This window comes from Cydia pomonella, chromosome 25, assembly GCF_033807575.1.
Source record: "Cydia pomonella isolate Wapato2018A chromosome 25, ilCydPomo1, whole genome shotgun sequence".
NCBI classification, from domain to species: Eukaryota; Metazoa; Arthropoda; class Insecta; order Lepidoptera; family Tortricidae; genus Cydia; species Cydia pomonella.
This window is the reverse complement of record NC_084727.1, coordinates 9,873,503-9,901,039: the sequence shown is the minus strand read 5'-3', so window position 1 is coordinate 9,901,039 and position 27,537 is coordinate 9,873,503. Positions and strand designations below refer to the sequence as shown.

At 40.0% G+C, this 27,537-nt stretch overlaps 1 protein-coding gene across 1 annotated transcript; it reads left to right on the top strand.

Annotated features, from left to right (window-relative positions):
- Nucleotides 1-303: 303 nt before the first annotated feature.
- On the top strand, nt 304-23,564 carry LOC133531313 (uncharacterized). Its single transcript, XM_061869448.1, has 11 exons — nt 304-1,136; nt 1,580-1,739; nt 2,007-3,439; nt 6,010-6,140; nt 9,593-9,822; nt 12,735-12,852; nt 13,978-14,110; nt 15,912-16,071; nt 17,784-18,015; nt 19,988-20,199; nt 21,497-23,564. Exons 1-11 carry the CDS (start codon nt 976-978, stop codon nt 22,988-22,990), a joined length of 4,464 nt encoding a protein of 1,487 aa, XP_061725432.1. The 5' UTR covers nt 304-975; the 3' UTR covers nt 22,991-23,564.
- Nucleotides 23,565-27,537: the final 3,973 nt, after the last annotated feature.

The window sequence follows — 27,537 nt, the reverse complement described above, 5'->3', positions numbered from 1 at the left end:
ACTGAGTGTCTACTTACTACTACTACTTTCTTTTTTACTCCAATTAAGGCGTAAGCAGAGCAAAATACTCGCAATTTGTGAATTTCTGTGCTTGCAGTAGGCCTTCTGATATAAGTTGATATAAGTTTTCGCCAACCTGATTAAATTGTGTGAGCTATTACCGTCGATTGTGGGCATAATCGAAGTTCGTCAATTGTGGGCATTTTTCTCTGTCACTCTTTTGCGTCTTAGCTTGCGCAATTCAGTTTTCGCGGTAGGCCTCCTGATCAAATTAGGTGGTGGTTTTTTATACTACGTCATCCCCATACGGCCCGGTGGTAAGCAGTCTCCGTAGCCTATGTACGCCTGCAACTCCGGATGAGTAATATGTGCGTTGCCAACCCTAATACTCCGCATCCTCGTTGCGGGTGGACGCAAACGCCATTTTAGCTCGCCAATTTTGACCTCCGATTATGACCAATATTACCGATAAAATAGAGGTGCGGACGCAAGAATACCAATTTGTGACGCTGATATTCGCATTTAAGGACATTTTTTTTTAACTTAGAGCGCTCAAATATCACCATAAATCTAAAATTGGACATTGACGCCAATTTCTTTTCTAATTATAAAACGGTCGATTTGATCATCCCGTCTGGGTATGCCTTTATTCTTTCCAGCGTACCGTACAAGTAGATTTAGCAGATTTAGTTTCTCTTTCTTGCGTGTAACGGAACGTTAGAGGGAATTGTTTTAAATTATCGCAAAATTGTTTTAAAAGAACAAATCCAGCGCTGTGATTGGTTCGTTTAACGGTAACGTAAAGAATTCTTGACAACGGAAATAATCTAGATTTGACATTTAATAATTCAATTACAAAAAATAACGGCCATATGGTGAATTGAATCTAAACGCTACAAATATAATTGTTTTGTCTGATTTGAAGTGATTTCATGTATTATTTTCAGAGTTATGTGAAAGAGTAAATATTCTACAATGCAAGCGAACGATTTTATTGCGAAATTGAAGGCTGACGGGTCGGCCAGCGATCTTCATGACTTGGATAACGTTTACCTTAATTACAAGGAACTTTTAGAGAAGTTACCATCTAAAGACAAGGGAGCGTTTTCTCTTAACGTTCTATGTATTCTCTGCAGGTATGTAGACACTTATCAATCTAATATTTATATATTTCTATCAAATTGATGCTTTATGCGTTGATCGATTTGAAGGATAGTTACTTGGCTGGCGCAATGACCCAAAACGAGTATTGGCTTCCAACACAAGAGCACGCCACTTTGCTCGGTCCAGAGCGGATTTGCGCCAGCTTTCGCCGACACCTAGCTCACGGAGATCTGCCCCCAACAATTGAAGGATTAAACTTGTAAACCAATACTTTAGTTTGAAAGACTTCATAAACAGTTACCCTTATTCATAAACGTCTACTAAAGTTAGGATGCCGCTAATTATCGTTTGTCCCTTTCCATCATACCAATACGTTGAAAAGGGACAAAGGATCATAACTTTAGTAGATGTTTATGATTAAGGGGGTTAGTGTATAATTAGATATATTGGTGATGGTAATGAATGCTATTTACAGAAATATTGACAAAGTCCCAACATGGCGCGACAAGATAGACACCAAAGTGTTGCTCAACCTCTCCATAGACTGTGTGCGACAGACAAGGGGCCTGGAGAAGCCTGAGCGAGTGAAGGTTCTAGTTTGTGTGTATCATATACACAAGTTCATTGTGAGACAGGTAAGGAATATACAATTTTATTATCATTAGTGTTTAAATAAATTAATAAATATTGTAGGATATTAGTACACAAATTGAGAAAAAATTGTACTGCCAATGACTAAATACAATTACAATTTAAATCTGAAATATTGGTCCCCTAATTATTATTAATTAATTGTAAATTCGGCATATGCTAAACAAAGCCCCACCCAGTCATTACATTAGAAATAGAAACAAAATTTTACAAATTATCTTTCCAACTTTGCAATAATCTTTATTTTCCAGCCATCCCAGCCACCACCAGAACTAGTCCTCAAACTCTCCTACATGCCATTTGAGAACGAGCAGGACAACCTGCTCTCTGAGTACTGCAAGACATACTGGAACCTCCTGACTGACCGGCTCATGTTCATCGAGAAGTTTAAAACAGGACGCCGTGCCATCATCAAACTATTACCAAAACTTACAGAAGACATACAGAAAGTCATTCTCATGTATGATAGCGTACAATTCTGTAATACTTTACTAGTGGTTCTATTAAAGAAATTACATTTTATTTACAACACGGAACATGCTAAGGAGTTGAATAAGAGTTTCGGAATGATATTTGAAAGTTTATCACTAAAAAGAGATGTCAAATCGTTTAAGAAATTAACTGAAAAAGAAATTCTGGAATTATATGTAAAATTCAGTGATTGCTTCTATGTTATAGCTGAAAATGCAGCGAAATTGAATTTTAAAGATTCCGTTTTGACTGCAGCTGTTCGTAGCTGTATACCTTTCATTGGGCATTCTCCGCAGTTATTTCACTGCCTACAGACATTTTACTTAAACTCTTTCTGCTGTATATTGACTGATAATGAAAATCCCAGCATCAATGAGACTATATTAAATAGTTTGATAATTTCATGTGAAACTACAGAAAAATTAGGATATCTAAAAGCAATGAGGGCAACCTATCCATATATAAATCAACTATTAAGAGTGTTTATTGAATATAACTTATCAAAGTTAACATTAACAGAAGAAGCTCAAGAAACTTGCCTCAAATTGATAATTCTTCTACTTGATAAGCTAAAAGATACTGAACAGTTGTTGAAGTGCGATAATTGTAAGATAAAATCAGGTTTGCATGATGCTTTACGTTTATCGTTTTTGGCTAAAAACTTTGTCTCCGCCTGCCTTAACTCAAAACTGGATATCAACATGATCCTACAGCCATATTTTATGATTATAAAGAAACAACACGGTATTTTAACCGATCTATGCCGTCTAGGTTGCTCAAACCATGAAAAGTGCCTCCGGAAGTTACAAACGGACATACATAACACTGCGATAATTTTAAATAAAGCGAAATACTTAGACTCAGCGATACAGCTTTTCGACTTATATCTGACGCATGAATTCCTACACTTTAAGACGACTCAGGACTTGAAAAATATAAGCAGAGCACTATATAATAAAAGTATATGTCAATTAGATTGTAAAATGTATGAGAAAGCGCTTTTAGACGGATTTTTGAGCTTAGTTTTCGCTCAGCCGGAAGGACTCAGCTCGGAGAAAAATATGAGTTTGGTCATGGATGTGAAGGCTAAAGCTCTCAAGGGCTGTGACGATGAAGAGCTGCAGATGATGACAGTGCTGGACGCTTGTAATGTGGCTGTGGAGAGGAAATTGTATGGGAATTTGAAGCCGTTTTTCAGTCATTTGGAGTTCAAGTAAGTTATTAGTTCTAAATAAACATTTCATTAAAAAAAGAGAAAAAAGTATTAGGAGATTAAAGAGGGAGGGGGGGGGGGTTAGGGTCGGCAACGCGCATGTAACTCTGGTGTTGCAGGCGTGCATAGGCTACAGAGACTGCTTACCATCAAGCGGGCCGTGACATTCTTTTTTTTTTAATTTATTAAAGTTCCAATTAGTTTTAATTCTAATCGTTTAGTTTTTTCAATAATTTCACACTTTACCGCCAAGATATGTATGACAAAAGTAACAGAATATTCTTTTTATAAAAAGGTATAAATTATTTCTAAAACCTTTCATTTACTGTTGCTATGCTATTTTAAAAATTTAATTCATTCGGCCATTCAGCGAAATATAAGCATTCGTACTCGTTAAACGGTGTTACTTTAAATATCATATACTTTTAATATGTTTTCCTGTAATCTATAGATATAGAACTATTTTATGTATTTTTTTCGAATTTTTAGGCCCAGTATTTTAGGAGATAAGGGGGGGTTGAGAACATGGCTTATTTTCGCCTATTTTCTTAAATAACTTCAAAACTGATTAATTTAAAATTATGAAAAAAATATATTAGAGATTTTTATAAACTACCCTTTCATTTGATATGTCACACGATATAGCTTGAATTTTTTTTTTCTTTTTTTTTCGAATTTACCCCCCAAAACTGGCCCCCATATTTAAAATTGATTCATTTACGTTACACGTCCGTGTTTGGGTCATCAATTTACATATGTGTACTAAATTTCAACTCAATCGGTCCAGTAGTTTTGGAGGAAATTGGCTATGACAGACTGTCGGACAGACAGAGACACACGAGTGATCCTATAATGGTTCCGTTTTTCCTTTTTAGGTATGGAACCTTAAAAAAAGTTCTAAAAATGTACCCCAAAACGGAACTAAGTATGATACATGGTGAATGGTGTGTTTAGTGTGGCCTCGAGAGTTCCATTGATGTATTTTTTGTTCAGGTTTTTTCTTATCTATTGAAAATTGCTCAGGCCCTATTTTCTGCCGGAGAGAGATTGCAAATTGCAAATAAAACCAACTAACTTATCTTTCTTAATCTTAAGTTTATTTTTTCTTAGGTTTACTAATACTATTATTACTTATGTATAACTATTATGACATCTAAGTACTTCAAAAATCAGCATTATTCTTCTTCAACATCTAATTCGACTACGCACACACAACACAACTCTGGCCTCTACAATTTTTGCACATAGTGGTACATCTTAAATCGGCTTTCACCCATCCACATCGTTTACCACAGCCTTGTTTGCAAGCACACGTCATTAGTTTTAATATAGAGGCTGGTGCTGGCGGCTCCGTATTTAAAATGGGAAGTAGGCAATTGACGGTTTTTTTCCAGCCCCATTCTTCCGGCGGTAATACGTTACTCCTCCAACTTTGCACTTGGTGAAAGACTCGCTGAAAATGATGTCGAGCAGCAGACGATGTAGGCCTTGTAGGCAGCAATTTTGCCAAAATAACAGCATTCTTCGCCTGTCCCACTAATTTGTTAAAGCAAACAAATCTGTGCTGGTTCTGATTATAGTGAATTTTTAAAATAGCATAGAAACAGTAAATGAAAGATTTTATAAATGAATTATACCTTTTTATAAAAAGAATATTCTATTCTTTACTTTTGTCATACATATCTTGGCGGTAAAGTGTGAAATTATTGAAAAAAACTAAACGATTAGTAAATAAAAATGGACAAATTATTAAAAACATTCGTATTTGGTGGCAGATTGCGCTGAAACTGTAAGTGATATCGCTTTTGTTTGTATGAGAGGTTTATAGTAAATTTATCGAGGATTATTTTGTTCTTAAAGACTTGTTACGTATCGTTTACGGTTTATTTTTTAAGTGCAAAATATCACGCTCCGGGACATATTCGAGAGCGCGGGGGGGTGACGCTCGCTGCGGAAGGGGGGGGAGAGTAGATAAAATTTAACTTTACGCTGTAACCTACATATCCGGATAGATAAAAGTTCTCCATTAATTATGCCAAATTTTCCATACATTTGAATTTAATTTTCTTCAACTATTAATTACAGCAAGGGTTTCAAGGGCATTCAAAGTGTTAGAAAACTTGACCCCTAAGCCTTAGCTTTGTTTTATTTCTATATTAGAACCTCGAATTTAATATGTACCTGTACAAGAACGAGGGGACTTACGAGGATAAGTCTTTACTGTCTCTAGCTCCACACTAGAATTACTTCAATGACTTCACAATGTATCACAGGACTAAGTCCCACGTTAAGCTCAGGAAGGCTGGTGTTGTGGGTACTCAGGACAACAATATATGTAACATACAAATACTTAAATACAAACAGAAAACATCCATGACTCAGGAACAAATATCTGTGCTCATCACATAAATAAATGCTCTTACCGGGATTCGAACCCAGGATTATCGGCTTCATAGGCAGGGTCATTACCCACTAGGCCAGACCGGTCCTCAATATTTACCTTGATGAACTTAGTAAACATCAAATGATATTTCGTACCTTCGGAATCTCACATATTGACTGTATTTCAGCACGCTTCTACAACACGAGTTCACCCTGTATGGTCGGTTGTGGCCGTCACTGTCGCCTGTAGTCGGCGTGTGGCGTGCTCTACACTACCTCTCTACCGGCAAGCAGTATCCTTGGATGTGCGGTGAGTCATGTTACTAGTCACCCTGTATGGTCGTCTGTAGCCGTCACTGTCGCCTGTAGTCGGCGTGTGGCGTGCTCTACACTACCTCTCTACCGGCAAGCAGTATCCTTGGATGTGCGGTGAGTCATGTTACTAGTCACCCTGTATGGTCGTCTGTAGCCGTCACTGTCGCCTGTAGTCGGCGTGTGGCGTGCTCTACACTACCTCTCTACCGGCAAGCAGTATCCTTGGATGTGCGGTGAGTCATGTTACTAGTCACCCTGTATGGTCGTCTGTAGCCGTCACTGTCGCCTGTAGTCGGCGTGTGGCGTGCTCTACACTACCTCTCTACCGGCAAGCAGTATCCTTGGATGTGGGGTGAGTCATGTTACTAGTCACCCTGTATGGTCGTCTGTAGCCGTCACTGTCGCCTGTAGTCGGCGTGTGGCGTGCTCTACACTACCTCTCTACCGGCAAGCAGTATCCTTGGATGTGCGGTGAGTCATGTTACTAGTCACCCTGTATGGTCGTCTGTAGCCGTCACTGTCGCCTGTAGTCGGCGTGTGGCGTGCTCTACACTACCTCTCTACCGGCAAGCAGTATCCTTGGATGTGCGGTGAGTCATGTTACTAGTCACCCTGAATGGTCGTCTGTAGCCGTCACTGTCGCCTGTAGTCGGCGTGTGGCGTGCTCTACACTACCTCTCTACCGGCAAGCAGTATCCTTGGATGTGCGGTGAGTCATGTTACTAGTCACCCTGAATGGTCGTCTGTAGCCGTCACTGTCGCCTGTAGTCGGCGTGTGGCGTGCTCTACACTACCTCTCTACCGGCAAGCAGTATCCTTGGATGTGCGGTGAGTCATGTTACTAGTCACCCTGTATGGTCGTCTGTAGCCGTCACTGTCGCCTGTAGTCGGCGTGTGGCGTGCTCTACACTACCTCTCTACCGGCAAGCAGTATCCTTGGATGTGCGGTGAGTCATGTTACTAGTCACCCTGTATGGTCGTCTGTAGCCGTCACTGTCGCCTGTAGTCGGCGTGTGGCGTGCTCTACACTACCTCTCTACCGGCAAGCAGTATCCTTGGATGTGCGGTGAGTCATGTTACTAGTCACCCTGAATGGTCGTCTGTAGCCGTCACTGTCGCCTGTAGTCGGCGTGTGGCGTGCTCTACACTACCTCTCTACCGGCAAGCAGTATCCTTGGATGTGCGGTGAGTCATGTTACTAGTCACCCTGTATGGTCGTCTGTAGCCGTCACTGTCGCCTGTAGTCGGCGTGTGGCGTGCTCTACACTACCTCTCTACCGGCAAGCAGTATCCTTGGATGTGCGGTGAGTCATGTTACTAGTCACCCTGAATGGTCGTCTGTAGCCGTCACTGTCGCCTGTAGTCGGCGTGTGGCGTGCTCTACACTACCTCTCTACCGGCAAGCAGTATCCTTGGATGTGCGGTGAGTCATGTTACTAGTCACCCTGAATGGTCGTCTGTAGCCGTCACTGTCGCCTGTAGTCGGCGTGTGGCGTGCTCTACACTACCTCTCTACCGGCAAGCAGTATCCTTGGATGTGCGGTGAGTCATGTTACTAGTCACCCTGTATGGTCGTCTGTAGCCGTCACTGTCGCCTGTAGTCGGCGTGTGGCGTGCTCTACACTACCTCTCTACCGGCAAGCAGTATCCTTGGATGTGCGGTGAGTCATGTTACTAGTCACCCTGTATGGTCGTCTGTAGCCGTCACTGTCGCCTGTAGTCGGCGTGTGGCGTGCTCTACACTACCTCTCTACCGGCAAGCAGTATCCTTGGATGTGCGGTGAGTCATGTTACTAGTCACCCTGTATGGTCGTCTGTAGCCGTCACTGTCGCCTGTAGTCGGCGTGTGGCGTGCTCTACACTACCTCTCTACCGGCAAGCAGTATCCTTGGATGTGCGGTGAGTCATGTTACTAGTCACCCTGTATGGTCGTCTGTAGCCGTCACTGTCGCCTGTAGTCGGCGTGTGGCGTGCTCTACACTACCTCTCTACCGGCAAGCAGTATCCTTGGATGTGCGGTGAGTCATGTTACTAGTCACCCTGAATGGTCGTCTGTAGCCGTCACTGTCGCCTGTAGTCGGCGTGTGGCGTGCTCTACACTACCTCTCTACCGGCAAGCAGTATCCTTGGATGTGCGGTGAGTCATGTTACTAGTCACCCTGTATGGTCGTCTGTAGCCGTCACTGTCGCCTGTAGTCGGCGTGTGGCGTGCTCTACACTACCTCTCTACCGGCAAGCAGTATCCTTGGATGTGCGGTGAGTCATGTTACTAGTCACCCTGAATGGTCGTCTGTAGCCGTCACTGTCGCCTGTAGTCGGCGTGTGGCGTGCTCTACACTACCTCTCTACCGGCAAGCAGTATCCTTGGATGTGCGGTGAGTCATGTTACTAGTCACCCTGTATGGTCGTCTGTAGCCGTCACTGTCGCCTGTAGTCGGCGTGTGGCGTGCTCTACACTACCTCTCTACCGGCAAGCAGTATCCTTGGATGTGCGGTGAGTCATGTTACTAGTCACCCTGTATGGTCGTCTGTAGCCGTCACTGTCGCCTGTAGTCGGCGTGTGGCGTGCTCTACACTACCTCTCTACCGGCAAGCAGTATCCTTGGATGTGCGGTGAGTCATGTTACTAGTCACCCTGTATGGTCGTCTGTAGCCGTCACTGTCGCCTGTAGTCGGCGTGTGGCGTGCTCTACACTACCTCTCTACCGGCAAGCAGTATCCTTGGATGTGCGGTGAGTCATGTTACTAGTCACCCTGTATGGTCGTCTGTAGCCGTCACTGTCGCCTGTGGCTGGCGTGTGACCCGGGTCCCAGGTTCAAATCCTGGTAAGGGCATTTATTTTTGTGATGAGCATCGATATTTGTTCCTGAGTCATGGGTGTTTTCTTTGTAATTAAGTATTTATAAATATTTATATATAATATATATCATAGTCTAAGTACCCACAACACAAGCCATATTGAGCTTACCCCCTGGCCCCTGAAACTGCCGTCGTGAGGACGACCAGGAGCAGCACCGGTGCGAGCGGCTCGGGGTGTGGAGCGGTGTGCGCCGCGCCCTACCCAGTGGCTGATAACAGCCACTGTGCCAACTCGCGTCTTATGCAAGTTTTCACTTCCACCCCTGGAGCATTTAGCTCTAACGACTCCTCTCTGGACGGCCAATGAAGGCAAGCCAGAACTGAGAGTCCTGCGGGTCCCCTTGGGGTCCACTCCGACCGACGAAGACACGCCGGTAACGGAGACCCTGACCGACTCTCGGGAGTACTCGGGGCCGTGAGGTCGTTACTCCCCAACAGCTCGCCACAAGCTGCCCTGCGGATATATATATATATATATATATATATATATATATATATATATATATATATATATATAGGTTAGGTAATTGAGGTTGTAAAAAATATATATATATATATATATATATATTTTACAACCTCAATTTGTTTTTTTTCAGCACAACCCCCCTCCCTGGACACCCTCTACTCCGTCATCCTGCACACCCCGTGCGTCGTCCGCAACATCCACAGCCCGCAGCTGTCCGCCATCTTGTCGTCCATACTCGACAAGATGGCGCCCACGGCCGACGTCAAGATGAAAGTGATTGAAGCTACGCTGCTGTTTTTGAAGACGGATATGGATTTGGCTGATGCGGCTGTGAAGTATGAGTGGAAGATTAAAGATCAAGTGAGTTTTATATATTGTCGTTTATATTCGACATTGTGTCACGGTGCATTTTTTTTAAAGGAAGACTTAAGAGGGAAGCATTGTTCTACACCGTGTTTTTATTGAATTTCGTTAACTTCGGGGTATCGGTAAGTACGTTTAAGGAAACTAAATGGCATAGTTAATTTACAAAAAAAACTATTTTTTTTTTTTTTTTTTTACTATTTTTTTTTTATAAAAAGTAACTAAATGTTGCATATAGCGTTGTTGTAGCACGGGCATTACATTGAACTCAACCAAACAATTGAAAACTGTGACATATCAATGTCATTTCGAACGTCGATCGTCCGAGATAGTACTTACGTTTAGTAGCAAATGTATGAACTCGCACTAAACACTAATCAATAAGTAAACAGGCCCTAAGGCAACTGTACACGCTCGTAAGGGCCTTATAAGATAAAAATTAATGATTGATTATCTCCGAAATGGAGTTAATTAGAATATCGGTGTCTTTGAGAAAGTTACTTAATTTAAGCTCAGGAATGCACCCTCGAAATTAACGGAAATCAAAAAAAACACGGTGTATATTACTGATTTGTTTTATTGAATCTATAATTATAAGTTGTAAAATTGTATATTATTTTGACTTGTAAGATGTACCTATGTTTTACCAATAAAATTCTGTATTCTGTATTCATGTCACGAGATCGTGCATACATAAAGAGCAGACGTTTTTCTATTTCTAAATATTTTTCTTTCTCCATGATTTTTTAGTATGTTTTAGTATGAAAAAACTAGGTTTAAAAGGTTTTTTTTAAGCGAAACCTTTAAACCTAGAATAAATTGTGCTGAAGCGGTCGACATCAAATCAAATTGATTTGTTAAGACTTACTGGAAACCCTTTTCTCCCGAAATGGAATTTTCATAGAAAAAGTACCGTTATTTAATTAGGATAGTAGAATCGAATCAAGATAAGTTGGCGGCAATTTTGATAGCCCAGATGGTGCACGGGTTATTTTAAACGTCAAACTTAGAAATTTGACGTTTACTTGACACTTGCACCGTCTGGGCTATCAAAATCGCTGCCAACTTATCGTGGTCTGACTCTGAAGCTATTCTTCCTTTTTAATATCCAGGAAGGAAAGCGGGGACTACGTATATAATTATAATATGCAGAGGCGGCTCTACTATTCTCATAAAGCCGCAAATGTTGTGTTTTATATTTCTTTATTTTTATACTACGTCGGTGGCAAACAAGCATACGGCCCGCCTGATGGTAGGCAGTCTCCGTAGCCTATGTACGCCTGCAACTCCAGAGGAGTCACATGCGCGTTGCCGACCCTAGCATTCCCCGCCTCGTTGAGCCTCTGTTCCAAAGAGCGACTTAGTGAGCCATTCTTTGCCGAAATTAATAAATTGATAAAGTGAGATATATGTGGGTAGAGTGGGGAGCAATGAAACGCAATCGTACCGAGGCACAGCTGGTTTATTACTGACTTTGTATGTGTAGGTAATGGGATGCGTGCGCGCGCACACATAGACATGCATACATACATATCATAAAGGCTCAATAGTCTACATTTGCATATTTATTTTTATTGCCGGACGTTTGTAACTTTTGCCTCAGCACGTTTGCCTCAGCCGTGCCAATTTGCTCGACAAGATGGCGTCACTAGGCACGTCTACACTGGCCGTTTTGTGCGCGAGGAAATTATCGCTCTATGTCGACCCGCCTAATTTGAAATAGAGGTGGATTGTCAAAGAAAACTTTTACCCACAGTAAATTTATTGCCATCTTTCGACACATGATTAAAACTTTTAAAACGCCATTTGTCTTTGATCCTTATTCTTTCGTTCAATGTCTTAAATATCAAAAAGTGGCGCCATCTTACCGGGCATCGGCTAAAAGCTGTGGTGCCATCGCTCGAAACGATGCCGCCATACCTTTGGCCTTTGATCTATTAGATGGCGCCACTTTTTGATATTTCACAAATTTAACACATATCAGTGAAAGAATAAGCATCAATATCAAATCTCTTCTTCCTCGCGTTGTCCCGGCATTTTTGCCACGGCTCATGGGAGCCTGGGGTCCGCTTGACAACTAATCCCAAGATTTGGCGTAGGCACTAGTTTTTACGAAAGCGACTGCCATCTGACCTTCCAACCCAGAGGGTAAAATTAGGCCTTGTTGGGATTAGTCCGGTTTCCTCACGATGTTTTCCTTTACCGAAAAGCGACTGGTAAATATCAAATAACATTTCGTACATAAGTTCCGAAAAACTCATTGGTACGAGCCGGGGTTTGAACCCGCGACCTCCGGATTGCAAGTCGCACGCTCTTACCGCTAGGCCACCAGCGCTTCACGCATCAATATCAAATGGCGTTCTAAAAGTTTTAATCATGTGTCGAAAGATGGCAGTAAATTTATTGCGGCTACAAAGTTTTCTTAGAAAATCCACCTTTCGCGCGAGTTACTAAACACGTGAGTAGAATCCGTAAAATTACAGTAGGCGCTCGATAATCCGGCGCTCGCCAATCCGGCACGCTCAGTAGTCCGGCATTTTGGGACTCAGGTAGCCCGCTCTATAATCCGGCATTTTACACAGCTGAACGCCGGACTACTGAGCGGGTTCGAGTAGTTTCTCTCGCTCGGCAGTCCGGGCCTGACCTTAATAGTGAAGCCACGTGTTTGTTTTGCTTTTTCTTGTTTCGCAGCGTCGCTTTGACAAAATGACAAGCTTTTACTTCCATACAAATTCGATAATCCGGCAGTTCCGACAATCCGGCATAGAGGGAAATAATCGGGTGCCGGATTATCGAGCGCCTACTGTAGTTTAATGTTAGCATGTCGCCTGACAGTTTAAATTTGACAATTTACCTTTATTTCAAATTTTCTTTAATTTTTTATTAATCCATGCTTTTTTTCTGTTCAGAGCATAGACCCCGACTTGGTACCATGCTGCAGAACCCTGGAACAGGAGCATGAGGCTTTAAAACCTGCTCTGCGAGGAGTCAAGCTATGGACTGAGGTCCTGTCGCGCCTGGACGACGGTAAGTCGGTGTCATATACTGATATTTATTTTACTCGTCGACCGTAATGGTTGAATTGAGATTTCATATACCAAACTGCCAACTCAACTATAATATTCTTTTCGATATGCTATGGTCAACTATTTAAAAAAATGACATATCACGTGCCGCTCCCATAGAAAAGATTAAATGGGCGCGCGTTTATGTGCGCTATCAATAAACTTGCGTTGAAGTTGGACATATTTACGTGCTCTCTGAATGATCTCACAAAGGCTGCAATGATAACATTAGGTTAAGTTTATAATTATATATAGGCAATAACTCTGATTATTGGTTTGTCGCTTATCTATCGCATTAGGCTAAACCTGTAATGATATATTTAAGTTGTATTAATAAAAAAAAAAAAAAAAAATGTCTTATGTACATTTTTTTTTTCTACTGAAATACTTACCAATCTTTATTAATTATTTAGGTTTTATTGTATGTAAAAAAAGGTTATTGTAGACGACTCGTAGAAGACCTTGTCTACAATAGTGATATAATCAAGGTTTTTAATTTCGTACCTTACTTAGGCAACTCAGCAAGTTTCGTTGCTTAAACACGGTACTCGATTGAAAAGCTCTCTATTATAACACGGTTGTATAAAATGTTATATTTATACTTTATTGCACAAAATAATACGGCTTCTCTACCAGTCAGCCTATGATGATGATTCAATTCATTCAATACCCAATAACGTGTATATTCATATTCATATTCCTTTATTGATAAAATTACAAATTTTACATGTCAAAAGGTAATACAATATATCGGTCGATGTCAATTTAAGTACAATTAAGATAATAAATAATAATAATCAAATTCAATTAAAGTAAAACAGTATAAAAATAATCAAAACAATTCAAATATCCAGTAAATTAAATTAAATTATTATTATAATATTCTGACATGTCATAATTATCAAATTAAATAATATAAAATAGTAATAATCAACACAATTCATACATCCAATAAATTAAATTAAATTAAAATTCAAATCATTATAATATTCTGACATGTCATAAAAGGCATTTGTAGTCAGCCATTTTTTTAATCGATTGTAGAATATCAGGTCATTTTCAATATTCTTTATTATTTATATTTCAGTACCACAAGACTTCCTATCGTCGCCTCTGCTCGTGTTACGCGTCATGTTACAGCAACTGTTACACGTACGGAGCGTGTACGCGTTGCAGCTGGCGCATGTCGCACTGCGAGTCGGTCAGCATCTTCAAGACAGGTTAGTATCGTATGTATGTATGTATAAACTCTTTATTGTACAAAAGACAAAATATAAATATGGCACAGGATAAGCAGTACAAAGGCGAACTTATCCCTTTAAGGGATTTCTTCCAGTTAACCTTTGAGTAGATGAGAATTGATGAAGAATGGTAGACAAATAGTATTGTATCGTGTATCTTGACCTGGCTTGTAAACGCGCTTGTTATTCCTCTGGAGTTGCAGGCGTACATAGGCTACGGGGACTGCTTATCATCAGGCGGGCCGTATGCTTGTTTGCCACCGACGTAGTATAAACAAAAAAATGAGCTTTATAATTTTAATTGAACGCAATTGATATACAAATTGTTCTCATAAACTTTGCTGATTTTAATTTGTCGTCTGGCTGATGGGACACATAATAAGAAATAGTTTGTCCATCCGCGTCTTGTACTCGGGCCCTAAACCTTATTATTTAAAACCGTTGGTACTTTAGCATAAATAAAATACTCAAATTTTCGGGATAATCGTCATGGAATACATATCTCTTCTTCCTCGCGTTGTCCCGGCATTTTGCCACGGCTCATGGGAGCCTGGGGTCCGCTTGACAACTAATCCCAAGATTTGGCGTAGGCACTAGTTTTTACGAAAGCGACTGTCATCTGACCTTCCAACCCAGAGGGTAAACTAGGCCTTGCTGGGATTAGTCCGGTTTCCTCATGATGTTTTCCTTCACCGAAAAGCGACTGGTAAATATCGAATGATATTTCGTACATAAATTCCGAAAAACTCATAGGTACGAGCCGGGGTTTGAACCCGCGGCCTCCGGATTGCAAGTCGCACGCTCTTACCGCTAGGCCACCAGCGCTTCATGGAATAGGGAGCGTGCATGAACTGCAGGAGGCAGCACAGGAGCCGTTAAATTTTTGGCGCGAGGCGTAAATGTGATGTTTATTGTTCCGATGTAGCCCACAAGATGGCAGAGCCTACTATGCACAAGAAGACACGTGACGTGTACATGTACATGTTTATAGTTCCGAGTCAGGCCTCAAGATTCGTTGTGAGCGAGCATGTAGAAAGAAGAACCTCTTTTATATTCCTCGTAGTCGAACCGCATATGCGAGAAACGGTTTCATTAGAAGAGCATGCAGGATGTATGATGATAAGTTTCAAAATGTAGATATTTTCAGTGAAAAGTTCGGTAGTTTCAAACAACTTGCATTGAAATGTATTAATGGACTTAAATTAGATAGCTAACTCTAATTTAATTGCAATTATTGTTTGTTATTACTGTTATTGCAATGTATTTCATCTTTGTTTTTATTTTTGTTAGGATGTACGAGCATTATTTGTAACTTCGTTTTGGCAACTTAGAAGTTCAGGTTTAGTTTAGTTATTATATGTATTTAGGTTATATGGTTTTCATACTATATTTAAGGAAACTGTAGGTCTATAAGTCTATTATCCTATATTGTAACAATTTATCAATATAAGATAATGTTTGTTTCTAAATAAAGAAAATAAAATAAGATGGCAGACCCTCCAACGCGCACGGTCCCTATACATATGAAAAGTTGAATAATAGTACATTACGATACAAGTGCGAAAAATAGGAAATTCGAAACGAGTGGCGATAAATTAAAACACGACCGAAGGGAGTGTTTTAAATCGACACGAGTTGCGAATTACCTATTCGCACATGTATCGTACAACGTTTTACAGTACATATGGCCCTTTAAATGTTCGACACAGTAACGTAATATGCTACTTCTCGCACTAGTGCGGTAAAGTAGCCCCATATGTACTGTAATATATATTTACAGAGCGGCCTACCTGGAGGCGGCCGGCGTCATACTGTCGCGAACATACCGGCCGAGCGAGCAGCTGCGTCGCGTGCTGGCGCTGGCGGCCGAGTGGGCCGGCGGCATGACGCGCGCGCGGAGCACCAGGGAGGCTGCGCTGCTCTTCCTGTGTGATGCCGCTGTAAGTCCCATAAAATAGTATTTTGTGCAACAGTTGTATAAGAAGGGTCAAAAAAGGCGAGTGGCGTGTGTTACAATGTGAGCCGGAGCCGAAGGCGTAGGCGAACATTGTAAAGGAATACGCCACGAGCATTTTTTGACCTACTTATACAACGTTGCATACAATACTTAACTTATAAGTAATTGTTTTTACTATGCAACCAAGTATGCTCGTGGCGTATTCCTTTACAATGTTCGCCTACGCCTTCGGCTCCGGCTCACATAGTAACTCACGCCACTTGCCTTTTTTGACCTACTTATACAACGTTGCATACAATACTTTTCCTACGAGTCAACAAAATGAATCTTAATTTAGGTAAACAAAGCAAAAGTATATAGCCAAGACGCGCGAGCATACCTTGTGACGCGCCCGGCCCGCCCCGGGCCGCGGCCGGCCGGTCGGCGACACCTCCTCGTAACTCATGAGGCCCTGGTACTTCCTCCTTGCTGAATTCAATTTTGGACAGTTTTTTCTCAATTTTGGCCACCGTAGCCTACGGAGACTAACAAGCAACGCTATGCGGTCTTCGTAGTCTATGAGTGTTGCTATATTACGGGTGTCACATGCGTGTTTCTGACTTATGAAGTAATTGTTTTTACTATGCAACCAAATGAATATTTTGTAAGTTGGCAGCAATGCACTTAGTTTAAAACTGTATTCGTTTTGGTTTTGTTAGGTTGGTAGCCATTAATCGCAGTAACGTTATAGCTTATAAAAGCACAAGAGCTTTTATGAGGAATAGACAATATAGACTTTTCTTGAAACCTTTTATGTATGTTCTTATATTCGTGTTAATGAATACATAAATGACAGATAACAGTAGAGGAGTAGGAAAAGGTTTTTTCACCACACCAACTGGTAAAAGCCCTGTTGAATGTTCAAAAACTAATGAGAAAGTTGCGTTTTATCCACGACTACAGCGTATCGTTGAATGTACGCAATTATAGTTTAATATACGCAATCTTAATTCAACCGTTACTGTCGACAAGTAGAAAAAATACATAGCACAAAAAAAAATCTTTTAATTGTTCAGTAACAATTTTTCCATATAAGAAATATCGATGGAACCCAAACTAGGCTAAGCCTGTATCTTGGGGCCCTGGAGCGCAAAGCAAGTTTAACATTAAGATTAATATGCTATACTTATACTCAAATCCTGGTCCTGGGTTCAAATCCTGGTAAGGGCATTTATTCGTGTGATGAGCATGGATATTTGTTCCTGAGTCATGGGTGTTTTCTATGTATTTAAGTATTTATAAATATTTATATATATTATATATATCGCTGTCTAAGTACCCTCAATACAAGCCTTATTGAGCTTACTGTGGGACTTCGTCAATTTGTGTAATAATGTCCTATAATATTTATTTATTATTTATTATACTCGACAAAATACCATTAACTATACAATTTCTAAAAACAACAAACAATTACATAAATAATTTACAATATTATTTATATTTATACTATTATGAATAAATGACTATGACTATGATTAAACTAATAGATAAAAAAAAATGATAACGTACAGTCAGCGTCAAATACTTCATAGTAGTCAAAGTGGCCAAATAGTTCGGTACACCATATATTTAGTATGGTGTACCGAACTATTTGGCCACTTTGACTGCTACGAAGTATTTGACGCTGACTGTACAACAAATTAAATAAACAAAATAAAGAAAAGCAATACAACAGCCAATATTTTTCATCCACAGATATTCTACCACAATATAAAAGAAGCACCCACTTCAGCGCACTTCATCCGCGTGGTACAATCCAGCCTCTTAAACGACATGGACTCTATGCCTATAGCAATAGGGCGTGTTTTGGATGCGCAGGCGCTGTACGGAGACCTCAGCGCTTGCGTCAATGCGCAGAGACATTATCTCACTGTTGGGAACAATGGTAAGTATTTAATAAATAAAATAAATAAATATGATAGGACATTATTACACAAATTGACTAAGTCCCACAGTAAGCTCAATAAGGCTTGTGTTGAGGGTACTTAGACAACGATATATATAATATATAAATATTTATAAATACTTAAATACATAGAAAACATCCATGACTCAGGAACAAACATCCATGCTCATCACACGAATAAATGCCCTTACCAGGATTTGAACCCGGGACCATCAGCTTCGTAGGCAGGGTCACTATCTACTAGGCCAAACCGGTCGTCCTAATTTAGATAAGTATTGTGTAATTTTCATGCAAAATGATTATTATTATTACTACTAAGTGAAATTTTGGATACGAGGATGTTAATTCCCGACATCCGCCCGCTGGCTGGAGGGAATTAAAGACTCGCTTAAAATTTAGTTTTTTCTTCGTAAGTGTGATGATAACATTGTGTGTAACTCCGGGGGTAAGAATATTGCAAACTCGATTTTTAATTCACTCCAGCCTGCGGCTGTCGCTTCTATAGCCCTCGTTTCCAAAATTTAACTAATCCACCTTGTTGCACAAATTGTTAGCCATTAATTAACACGCTTTTTACAAGCTTTTATTTACTTTCACCTGACCCTTGTCTGTGTGTAATCAAATCTTGCAAGTTAAATTTGACCCCCTTCCCGGTTTCCGATGAAGCTGAAAATTTGTATACATATGTAAGTCGGGTGACAATGCAATATTATGGTACCATCGAGATGATCTGATGATGGAGACAGGAGGTGGCCATAGGAACTCTGTGATAAAACAACGGAACCTAATTGTGTTTGGGGTTTTTAGAATTGTCTCGATGAGTATTAGTTGCCTGTGGAAAGAAAAGTACAGCCAGCGATAAAAGCTTGTACCAAAAAAGAAATTTTTGCCAAAAACTTATATTAGGTCGACCTAAGGTAACTAATTTAACCATCTTCCAAGGATCGTAGCGTCATGAAAATTGGCAGCTGTATGTAGTTCTGATGACAATACAATAATATGGTACTGCCGAACTGATCTGATGATGGAGCGGGAAGATATGAACTGGAACTTCATGATGGAACATCGTATCATAGCTGTGTTTGGATTTGTTAGAAAAGTCTTGTAATGAACTTTGACCACGATTAGGTTTCAAGGTCTGATGATGAAGCCGGATGATAGGCACTGGCATTCCATGATGGAATATCGTGTCATAAGCATGTTTTTTAAATTATTTTCCTACTCCTCTACTGTTATCTGTCATTTATGCATTCATTAACACGAATATAAGAACATACATAAAAGATTTCAAGAAAAGTCTATATTGTCTATTCCTCATAACAGCTCTTGTGCTTTTATAAGCTATAACGTTACTGCGATTAATGGCTACCAACCTAACAAAACCAAAACGAATACAGTTTTAAACTAAGTGCATTGCTGCCAACTTACAAAATATTCATTTGGTTGCATAGTAAAAATAATTACTTCATAAGGTCAGAAACACGCATGTGACACCCGTAATATAGTAACACCCATAGACTACGAAGACCGCTTAGCGTTGCTTGTTAGTCTCCGTAGGCTACGGTGGCCAAAATTGAGAAAAAACTGTCCAAAAAATTAATTTAGCAAGTAGCAAGTACCAGGGCCTCATGAGTTACGAGGAGGTGTCGCCGACCGGCCGGCCGCGGCCCGGGGCGGGCCGGGCGCGTCACAAGGTATGCTCGCGCGTCTTGGCTATATACTTTTGCTTTGTTTACCTAAATTAAGATTTTTTTTTGTTGACTCGTAGGAAAAATATTATATGCAACGTTGTATAAGTAGGTCAAAAAATGCTCGTGGCGTATTCCTTTACAATGTTCGCCTACGCCTTCGGCTCCGGCTCACATTGTAACTCACGCCACTCACCTTTTTTGACCCTTCTTATACAACTGATAAAATACTATAATTTATTTAATAAATAACTTTGTTTCAGAAACCACCTGGTGTCTCCGCCAGCGCCGCTCGCTCTTCCTAAAGCAGAGCATCTTCTCAGCCAGCCTGCGAATCGTGTTGCTGTCCCGCTCGCTCCACCTATATCGGAGAGGGAGAGTCACCGCCGCTTGTGCTCTAGGCTCCGCTTCCGCTCAAGCGAGGTTCGCGCTTGGTGTGACCGCGATGGATCCTAGTCGGTGTGACGTGGCTAGAGTAAGTTCATGGTTTTCAATTAAATTCAATTTATTTTCAGAACATGTGTACGTTCTATAGTATGGTCGCATGGTTTTATATTTTAGTCTTTTATTTTGGGGTCATCCATTGATTACGTCACACGTATAGGGGGAGGGAGGGGGTCAGGTAAATGAGACAAGGGGGAGGGGGGCGTTACTAACTTTGTGATGTCACTTTTCATCAGCAACCGATTTTTTTTTAATTTGCTGTACAGTTAAATAATAAGTTTCTGGAACGATAATGGTTTTATTAGTTTAAATTTTGCTTTCTTATCAATTTCGTGTAATAAAATTATTATTATTTATTTGAATAGAATCTTTGAGAAAGAATACAATTATAACCGGATTAATCGGAACTCTATTTTGCAGCTCTTTCTGCTCGTTATATTAGTTGAAAATTATAGAGCATTACATTTTTCATTAGTCGCGACGCTCGTGAGTTTTGTGAGCAGGTTCAAGAATTAAATATATATTTTTTTTTGTCGATACAGTTTTCGCATATTTTTCAAATTATTTAATAGTAAATAATAAATAATAAATAAAAATAATAATAATTAATAATAAATAATAATTAATTAATATATTTAATAATAAATATAGATTTTTCAAAATTATTCACGCGGTTTAGGGTGCTCTTGACCTGGCCTTTCTTCAGGATTTCCCCGATTTGATCAGAGAAAGTCCGCCGAGGTCTACCCCTTCCAGCTCCCTCTTCTACTTCTCCCTTACACACTCTCTTTGTTAACCTTCTTTCACTCATTCTTTCCACGTGTCCAAACCATCTCAACATACCTTTCAATATTTGTCACTACATCTTCGTTCAGTCCACACTTTTCCCTTATCACACTGTTCCTAATTCTATCTTGTAATTTTACACCACACACACTTCTCAACGCTCTCATTTCCACTGCATTCACCCATTCGAGCATGTACAGTCAGCGTCAAATACTTTGTAGCAACCAAAGTAGCCAAATAGTTCGGTACACCATATATTTAGTATGGTGTACTGAACTATTTGGCCACTTTGACTGCTACAAAGTATTTGACGCTGACTGTACGAGGAATGTCATGAAAGTGAAGGAAGCGAAAGAGGTATGTCAGGATCGTAGCAAGTGGAAATCCGTGGTCTCTGCCTACCCCCACGGGAAATAGGCGTGATTATATGTATGTATGTATTCACGCGGTCTACAGATATTTTCATTAATTAAAAAAGTAATAATTGTAAGCTCATAACACTCGCTAAAGACATATTGAGTCATTATACATTTTATTTTCAGGCAACGATCGACCAACGCCTCAAACACATCGTGGGCCTCCAGTCCAACGAGTGTGCGCTCAGCAAGCCGCCCCCGCACCCCCCCGCCCCCTCCACCACACAACTTGAAGCCGTGCGCGACGCACGCATCCCCAAGATGCATCAGACGAGTCCATCTATACCTGTAGATTACGTGCCCGCCTTCAGAACACCCCTGTTCTTCGACCACGATCCAAAATGTGAGTGCTATGCTTGTGAGACTCCATCGATATTCATTTTGACCTCGCAGCTGTTGGGGGTGGAAGCGAGCGTGTATTACAGGGGTAAAGAGTTCGACGTGGCCAAGAATTACTTTGATGGCGTGCTGGAAAACTTCTGTGACGTCGAAAGTAAAATTAAAGCTGCCGTGAGAAAGCTTCGAGAGAAATTTGAGAAATATATAGTCGATATAATTGAGAAGAGCTTCGAAAGGGAGCTTTTAAATGTGGAATTGGAAGTTTTGATCCAGGCGGCGTATTTTGAGCTGTCGCAGAAAAATTATGCTAAATCGGATGATTATATATATGTAAGAATCAATGAGATACTTCAGGCCGCTGATGTCGATCGATATACGATGAATGAAGTCGTGAATTTGATGATCGCTTCCGAAATTCTACATAAATCTGATGAAATAACAGATAGAGTGGCAGATATTGAGAATGATATGGAAAATCTTAAAATTACACCCACTAAAGAGATACTGAAAACACCAGAAGCGAAGCCCAGTAAACCGCCCGTGTTTAATAAAGTTGTTGTTGACAAAGAAGAATTGCCAGATTTGAAGTGTAAGATACCAGTTCTTAACTTCGACGAGCCGGAAGAGCAAATAGTGCCTAAGAAGAAAATAAACTTTAAAATACCTATCCTGATAGCTAATAAACCTATAATAGAAAGTATAACACCGAGGCCGTCCCGTTCGAAAGTAAAGATCCTAGTGACTGAACCTTCTCAAGAAGATATAGATGTAGCTATGACCCCGCAGACGGATAAGTCGAGAGCTGAATTCTTCACCCCCTTCGAAGCCACCCCGGATCAATTTTTCACCCCCCAAACGTCAGTCAAAACTTATGCGAAGAAATCTTTAAGACAGAACATTATTAAGAATTTGGAAAAGGAGTTTTCTTCGAAAGAAATCCCAAAAGATTCAAATACGCTTCCAAAAACTGTGAGCGTAGATAATTCAACGAAAGAAAATGATACGAAAATTTTGAGAAAACTTTCAAAAACCGTAGAAGATTCATCTAAAGAAAATGCCAAGCCAAATATACCAAAACCAAAAAAAGAGGTAGCAAAGATTCCTGAGCCGAAAAGAGGTAGAGTGGAAACCGGGTCTCTCCGGACTTTGAAAGACCGAAGGCTCAAGCGTGCCACGAGCCCCGGGAAAATGCCCAAAGATGATGTTAAGGATAACAGGGATAACCCGAAGACTAGGCTTAGGAGACCAGCTGTGAAGGTCGAGAGAGATTACAAGAAATGACAGTTTGACTGCTGTATAATAAATATTACAAAAAATTGTTTCATGTGTTGTGTTGACGCATATAGAAGTCGCATTTTATGAGTCCGCTGCAAGCTCAGTTCTCAAGACAAACTCAAACACTCTCATTTTGAAACGACTAGTTAGAGTGCTCTGAAACTTCATACTTACTTTTTCTCCTAACTTACTTCTTAATTACTTATAAGGTATATTTAGTCCTGTAATTAGTTTATGTAGCTTCAGATACCATAGATAAGAAAATACAGCGAATTTAAGTTTTTCATACAAATAAATAAATATTATAGGACATTATTACACAAATTGACTAAGTCCCACAGTAAGCTCAATAAGGCTTGTGTTGAGGGTACTTAGACAACGATATATATAATATATAAATATTTATAAATACATACATAGAAAACACCCATGACTCGGGAACAAATATCCATGCTCACCACACGAATACATGCCCTTACCAGGATTTGAACCCGGGACCATCAGCTTCATAGGCAGTGTCACTACCCACTAGGCCAAACCGGTCGTCAAAACTACATACAAAACTTATTTTTGCTCTATTTCGTTTAATTTATAAACTGTATATAAATTAATTACAGATATAGATATACCTCATGTCATTGTATGTGCAATGCTTTTTTGACGACCGGTCTGGCCTAGTGGGTAGTGACCTTGCCTACGAAGCTGATGGTCCCGGGTTCAAATCCTGGTAAGGGCATGTATTCGTGTGATGAGCATGGATATTTTGTTCCTGAGTCATGGGTGTTTTCTATGTATTTAAGTATTTATAATTATTTATATATTATATATATCGTTGTCTAAGTACCCTCAACACAAGCCTTATTGAGCTTACTGTGGGACTTAGTCAATTTGTGTAATGATGTCCTATAACAATATTTATTTATTTATTATTTAACGCTTCATTACAATCCAACACGTAGTTTTAGAATGAGAGCGTACCTACGTTGGGAAGGTGAAAATCTGCGGACTCCTAAATCAACTTGCAAGACTTGTGATAAAAATGCCTTAACCTTCAAAATATTATTAATATTGTGTACTTTGACTTATTCGGTTGGACGGTGTTTTTAACCCTCGATGCTATATGTATGACGCCAATGTCTGTCTGTCTGCCTGTGTGTCTGTCTGTCTGCCTGTCTGTGTGTCTGCTGTCTGCCTGTGTCTGTCCGTCTGCCTGTCTGTGTGTCTGTCTGTCTGTCTGTCTGTCTGTCTGTCTGTCTGTGGCATCGTAGCTCGCCAACGGATGGACCGATTTCGATGCGGTTTTTTGCGTGGAAGCTAGTTTCCTTGCGGTGAATCGATCCAGCAGTTCGAAGAGCTCTTTTCCAAATTGATGTAAGGCATTTTTGGCATGAAATTGATTTTATGGCATGCCTTATTATAGCGTAGAGGGTTTTTAATAGTATTTTATGTAACAGTTGTATAAGAAGGGTCAAAAAAGGCGAGTGGCGCGAGTTACAATGTGAGCCGGAGCCGAACATTGTAAAGGAATACGCCACGAGCATTTTTTGACCTACTTATACAACGTTGCATACAATACTTTTCCTACGAGTTAACAAAAATAATAGTAGAATCATATAGGTAAACAAATCAAAAGTATACCGCTAAGATACATGAGCGTACCTTCTTACGCGCCCGGCCCCCCCGGCCCGGCCGGTCGGCGACACCTCCTCGTAACTCATGAGGCCCTGGTACTTGCTACTTGCTAAATTAAATTTTTGGACAGTTTTTCTCGATTTTGGCCACCGTAGCCTACGGAGACTAACAAGCAACGGTAAGCGGTTTTCGTAGTCTATGGGTAATGTTGCTATACTACGGGTGTCACATGCGTGTTTCTGACTTATGAAGCTTTAGGGTTATATTGTATAGTTCCGAAGGTGGGGTAGCGAGGTTAACGAAACACTGTATTTACTCATTTGATTATATTATATTATAAGTACTTGAATATCGACAAGTGTTATATGACCAATGGTTAAGGTGAGACTGGTTTACATGTAGCGGGGGGGGCCCGCACTGTAGCCGCGGGCACTGCCTAGTCAGCTCATATCGCGGTACACGCGCACTTGAATATGAGCTGACTTGGCAATTGTCCCTATAAAGCAATTGTTTCTACTATGCAATCAAATGAATGTTTTGTAAGTTGGCAGCAATGCACTAAGTTTTAAACTGTATTTTGATTTTGTTAAGTTGGTAGCCATTAATCGCAGTAACGTTATAGCTATTTTAATGCACAAGTGCTGTTCTGAGGAATAGACAATATAGACTTTTCTTCGTACCTTTTATATACAGGGTGATTTCGGGGTCGTGGAGCAAAGGAACAAGACATCACACAGAATTCAAAGATGAGTCTAATGATGTTGCTCATTATTTGTTATCACCAATAATTATGATTATTTTTCAGACAAGTAGAAAAAAAAATGTTTGCGTACAATTTGGTCACCCTACTCAATGTGACGTCTTGTCGCTTTCCATACAGCGTATGTCAAAACTCATAGGGTGACCATGATTACTTCATATAAGATTAATTTTACTTGAAAAATAATAAAAATTAAACTAGTTATCTTTCAATCAAATACTACCGTATGATAATGTAAATCATTTATAGATTCAGAAAAAGTTGTTCTGGATCACGACCCTGAAATCATCCTGTATGTTCTTATATTCGTGTTCATGAAAATCTAAAGGAGTAGGTAATAGTTATAATTTATTCGTTATTAACAAGGACAAAAATACATCAACGAAGACAGGCAGACATTCCTATAGTTTCCCTTAAAGTTTTAAGTCATAATGTATTGTTTGTCCGCATTTTCGTTAGCCATAATTTGGTTTTTCTCAGAAACGCGTAACTTTTCAGGATTGCCATAAAACAAACCTAACCTAACCTATCTATAGGATAACCTAAGGAAATTCCTGAAAAGTTAACGGTTTGAGTTATGACTAATGATAATATGGCTATCATTACATTATGACTTTCAATAATTATGTCAAACAAAGGGATCCCACAGACATATTAGGATAATGTCATTTTTTTATCTGGTATACAAAAATAAAGGCTTTTGTATGTATTTCTCTGTCTAAAATTGTGTTATTGCTAAGGATTTTATTTTCTAAGTTATGCCCGAGAATTGTTTCTTAATTAATGAAAAATGTAATTGCAAAATATTTATTTGTAATAAACCTTTTAGAACTATTATATCTTTTACTTACAACTTTTATTTATTTAACCGTAAATATCTGGGAGAAGCTCGGAAATGAAAACTCAGACATAACATCCAGCTAGATCGATTTTTCGCCTCCAAAAACCCCCATATAGCAACTTTCATCAAAATCGTTAGAGCCGTTTCCGAGATCCCCGAAGCCATAAGATAACAAAGATAAGATGTGACATTATCTATGAAAAGGGACCTTATTGTCGGTCGCGCCATTATCAACGATGCTCCGATATTATAAACAACGCCGCGCTACGCAGTGCGGCGTAAGCTCCATCGACAATAAGGTCCCTTTTCATAGATAATGTCACAGATATTCTTGTTTAATTACACGAGCAATTCTTGTATATTATATATTTCGGGGATCTCGGAATCGGCTCTAACGATTTCCTAGTTTTTATGGTTTTCGAGCAAAGATATATAATTTAACCCAGGGGTCACCAATTAGTTTCGCTCGGGGTCTGTTTTAAGAAATGAAATGACCATCGCGGTCCGCACAACATTTTATAGAAAAAATATTTATTAAACAAATGTAATTACAGAAATAACAAAGGTATTTTTTTACATATCAATGAGAAAAATGTCATTTTTTGTTGCGGACTATCTGGACTATCTTAGCTAGTGACTTCGCCCGGCCGTCATTGAACTTCAACAAATTGACGTCAACAAAGATAATGCGGGGGATACATTTTTATTTTAAATTACGTACTCTGTAGTGCAAAAGTTGCTGTGTTCTCGCGGTCCGCACAAAATGGGTCGGCGGTCCGGATGCGGACCGCGGTCCGCCATTTGGCGATCCCTGATTTAACCTTTTGAACGCCACGCCTATCGTATGCGGCGCGTAATCTTGAACCTTGTTGGTACGCATGATGGTTGATATTGGGCTGTAGCCGCGCGCGTCATATGACGTATTTGGCGGTCAAAAGGATATATATTATAACCTAAAGGTTATGCCTTACCTTTGGCCTTTGATCTATTAGATGGCGCCACTATTAGATATTTAATAAATTTAACGCATACCAGTGAAATAATAAGAATCAAAGTCAAATGGCGTCCTAAAAGTTTTAATCATGTGTCGAAAGATGGCAGTAATTTTATGGCTAAAAAGTTTTCTTAGACAATCCACCTCTATTTCAAATGTACTTAATGAAAATGAAAACCGATTTGACGACCGGTTTGGCCTAGTGGGTAGTGACCCTGCCTACGAAGCTGATGGTCCCGGGTTCAAATCCTGGTAAGGGCATTTATTCGTGTGATGAGCATGGATATTTGTTCCTGAGTCATGGGTGTTTTCTATGTATTTAAGTA

Bases quoted from the DNA above. Each gene is read 5' to 3' on its own strand.
- LOC133531313 (XM_061869448.1), top strand. From the start codon at position 976: ATGCAAGCGAACGATTTTATTGCGAAATTGAAGGCTGACGGGTCGGCC. The intron at 1,137-1,579 runs GTATGTAGACAC...TGCTATTTACAG, and splicing joins GTTCTATGTATTCTCTGCAG to AAATATTGACAAAGTCCCAA. The intron at 6,141-9,592 runs GTTACTAGTCAC...GTTTTTTTTCAG, and splicing joins TTGGATGTGCGGTGAGTCAT to CACAACCCCCCTCCCTGGAC.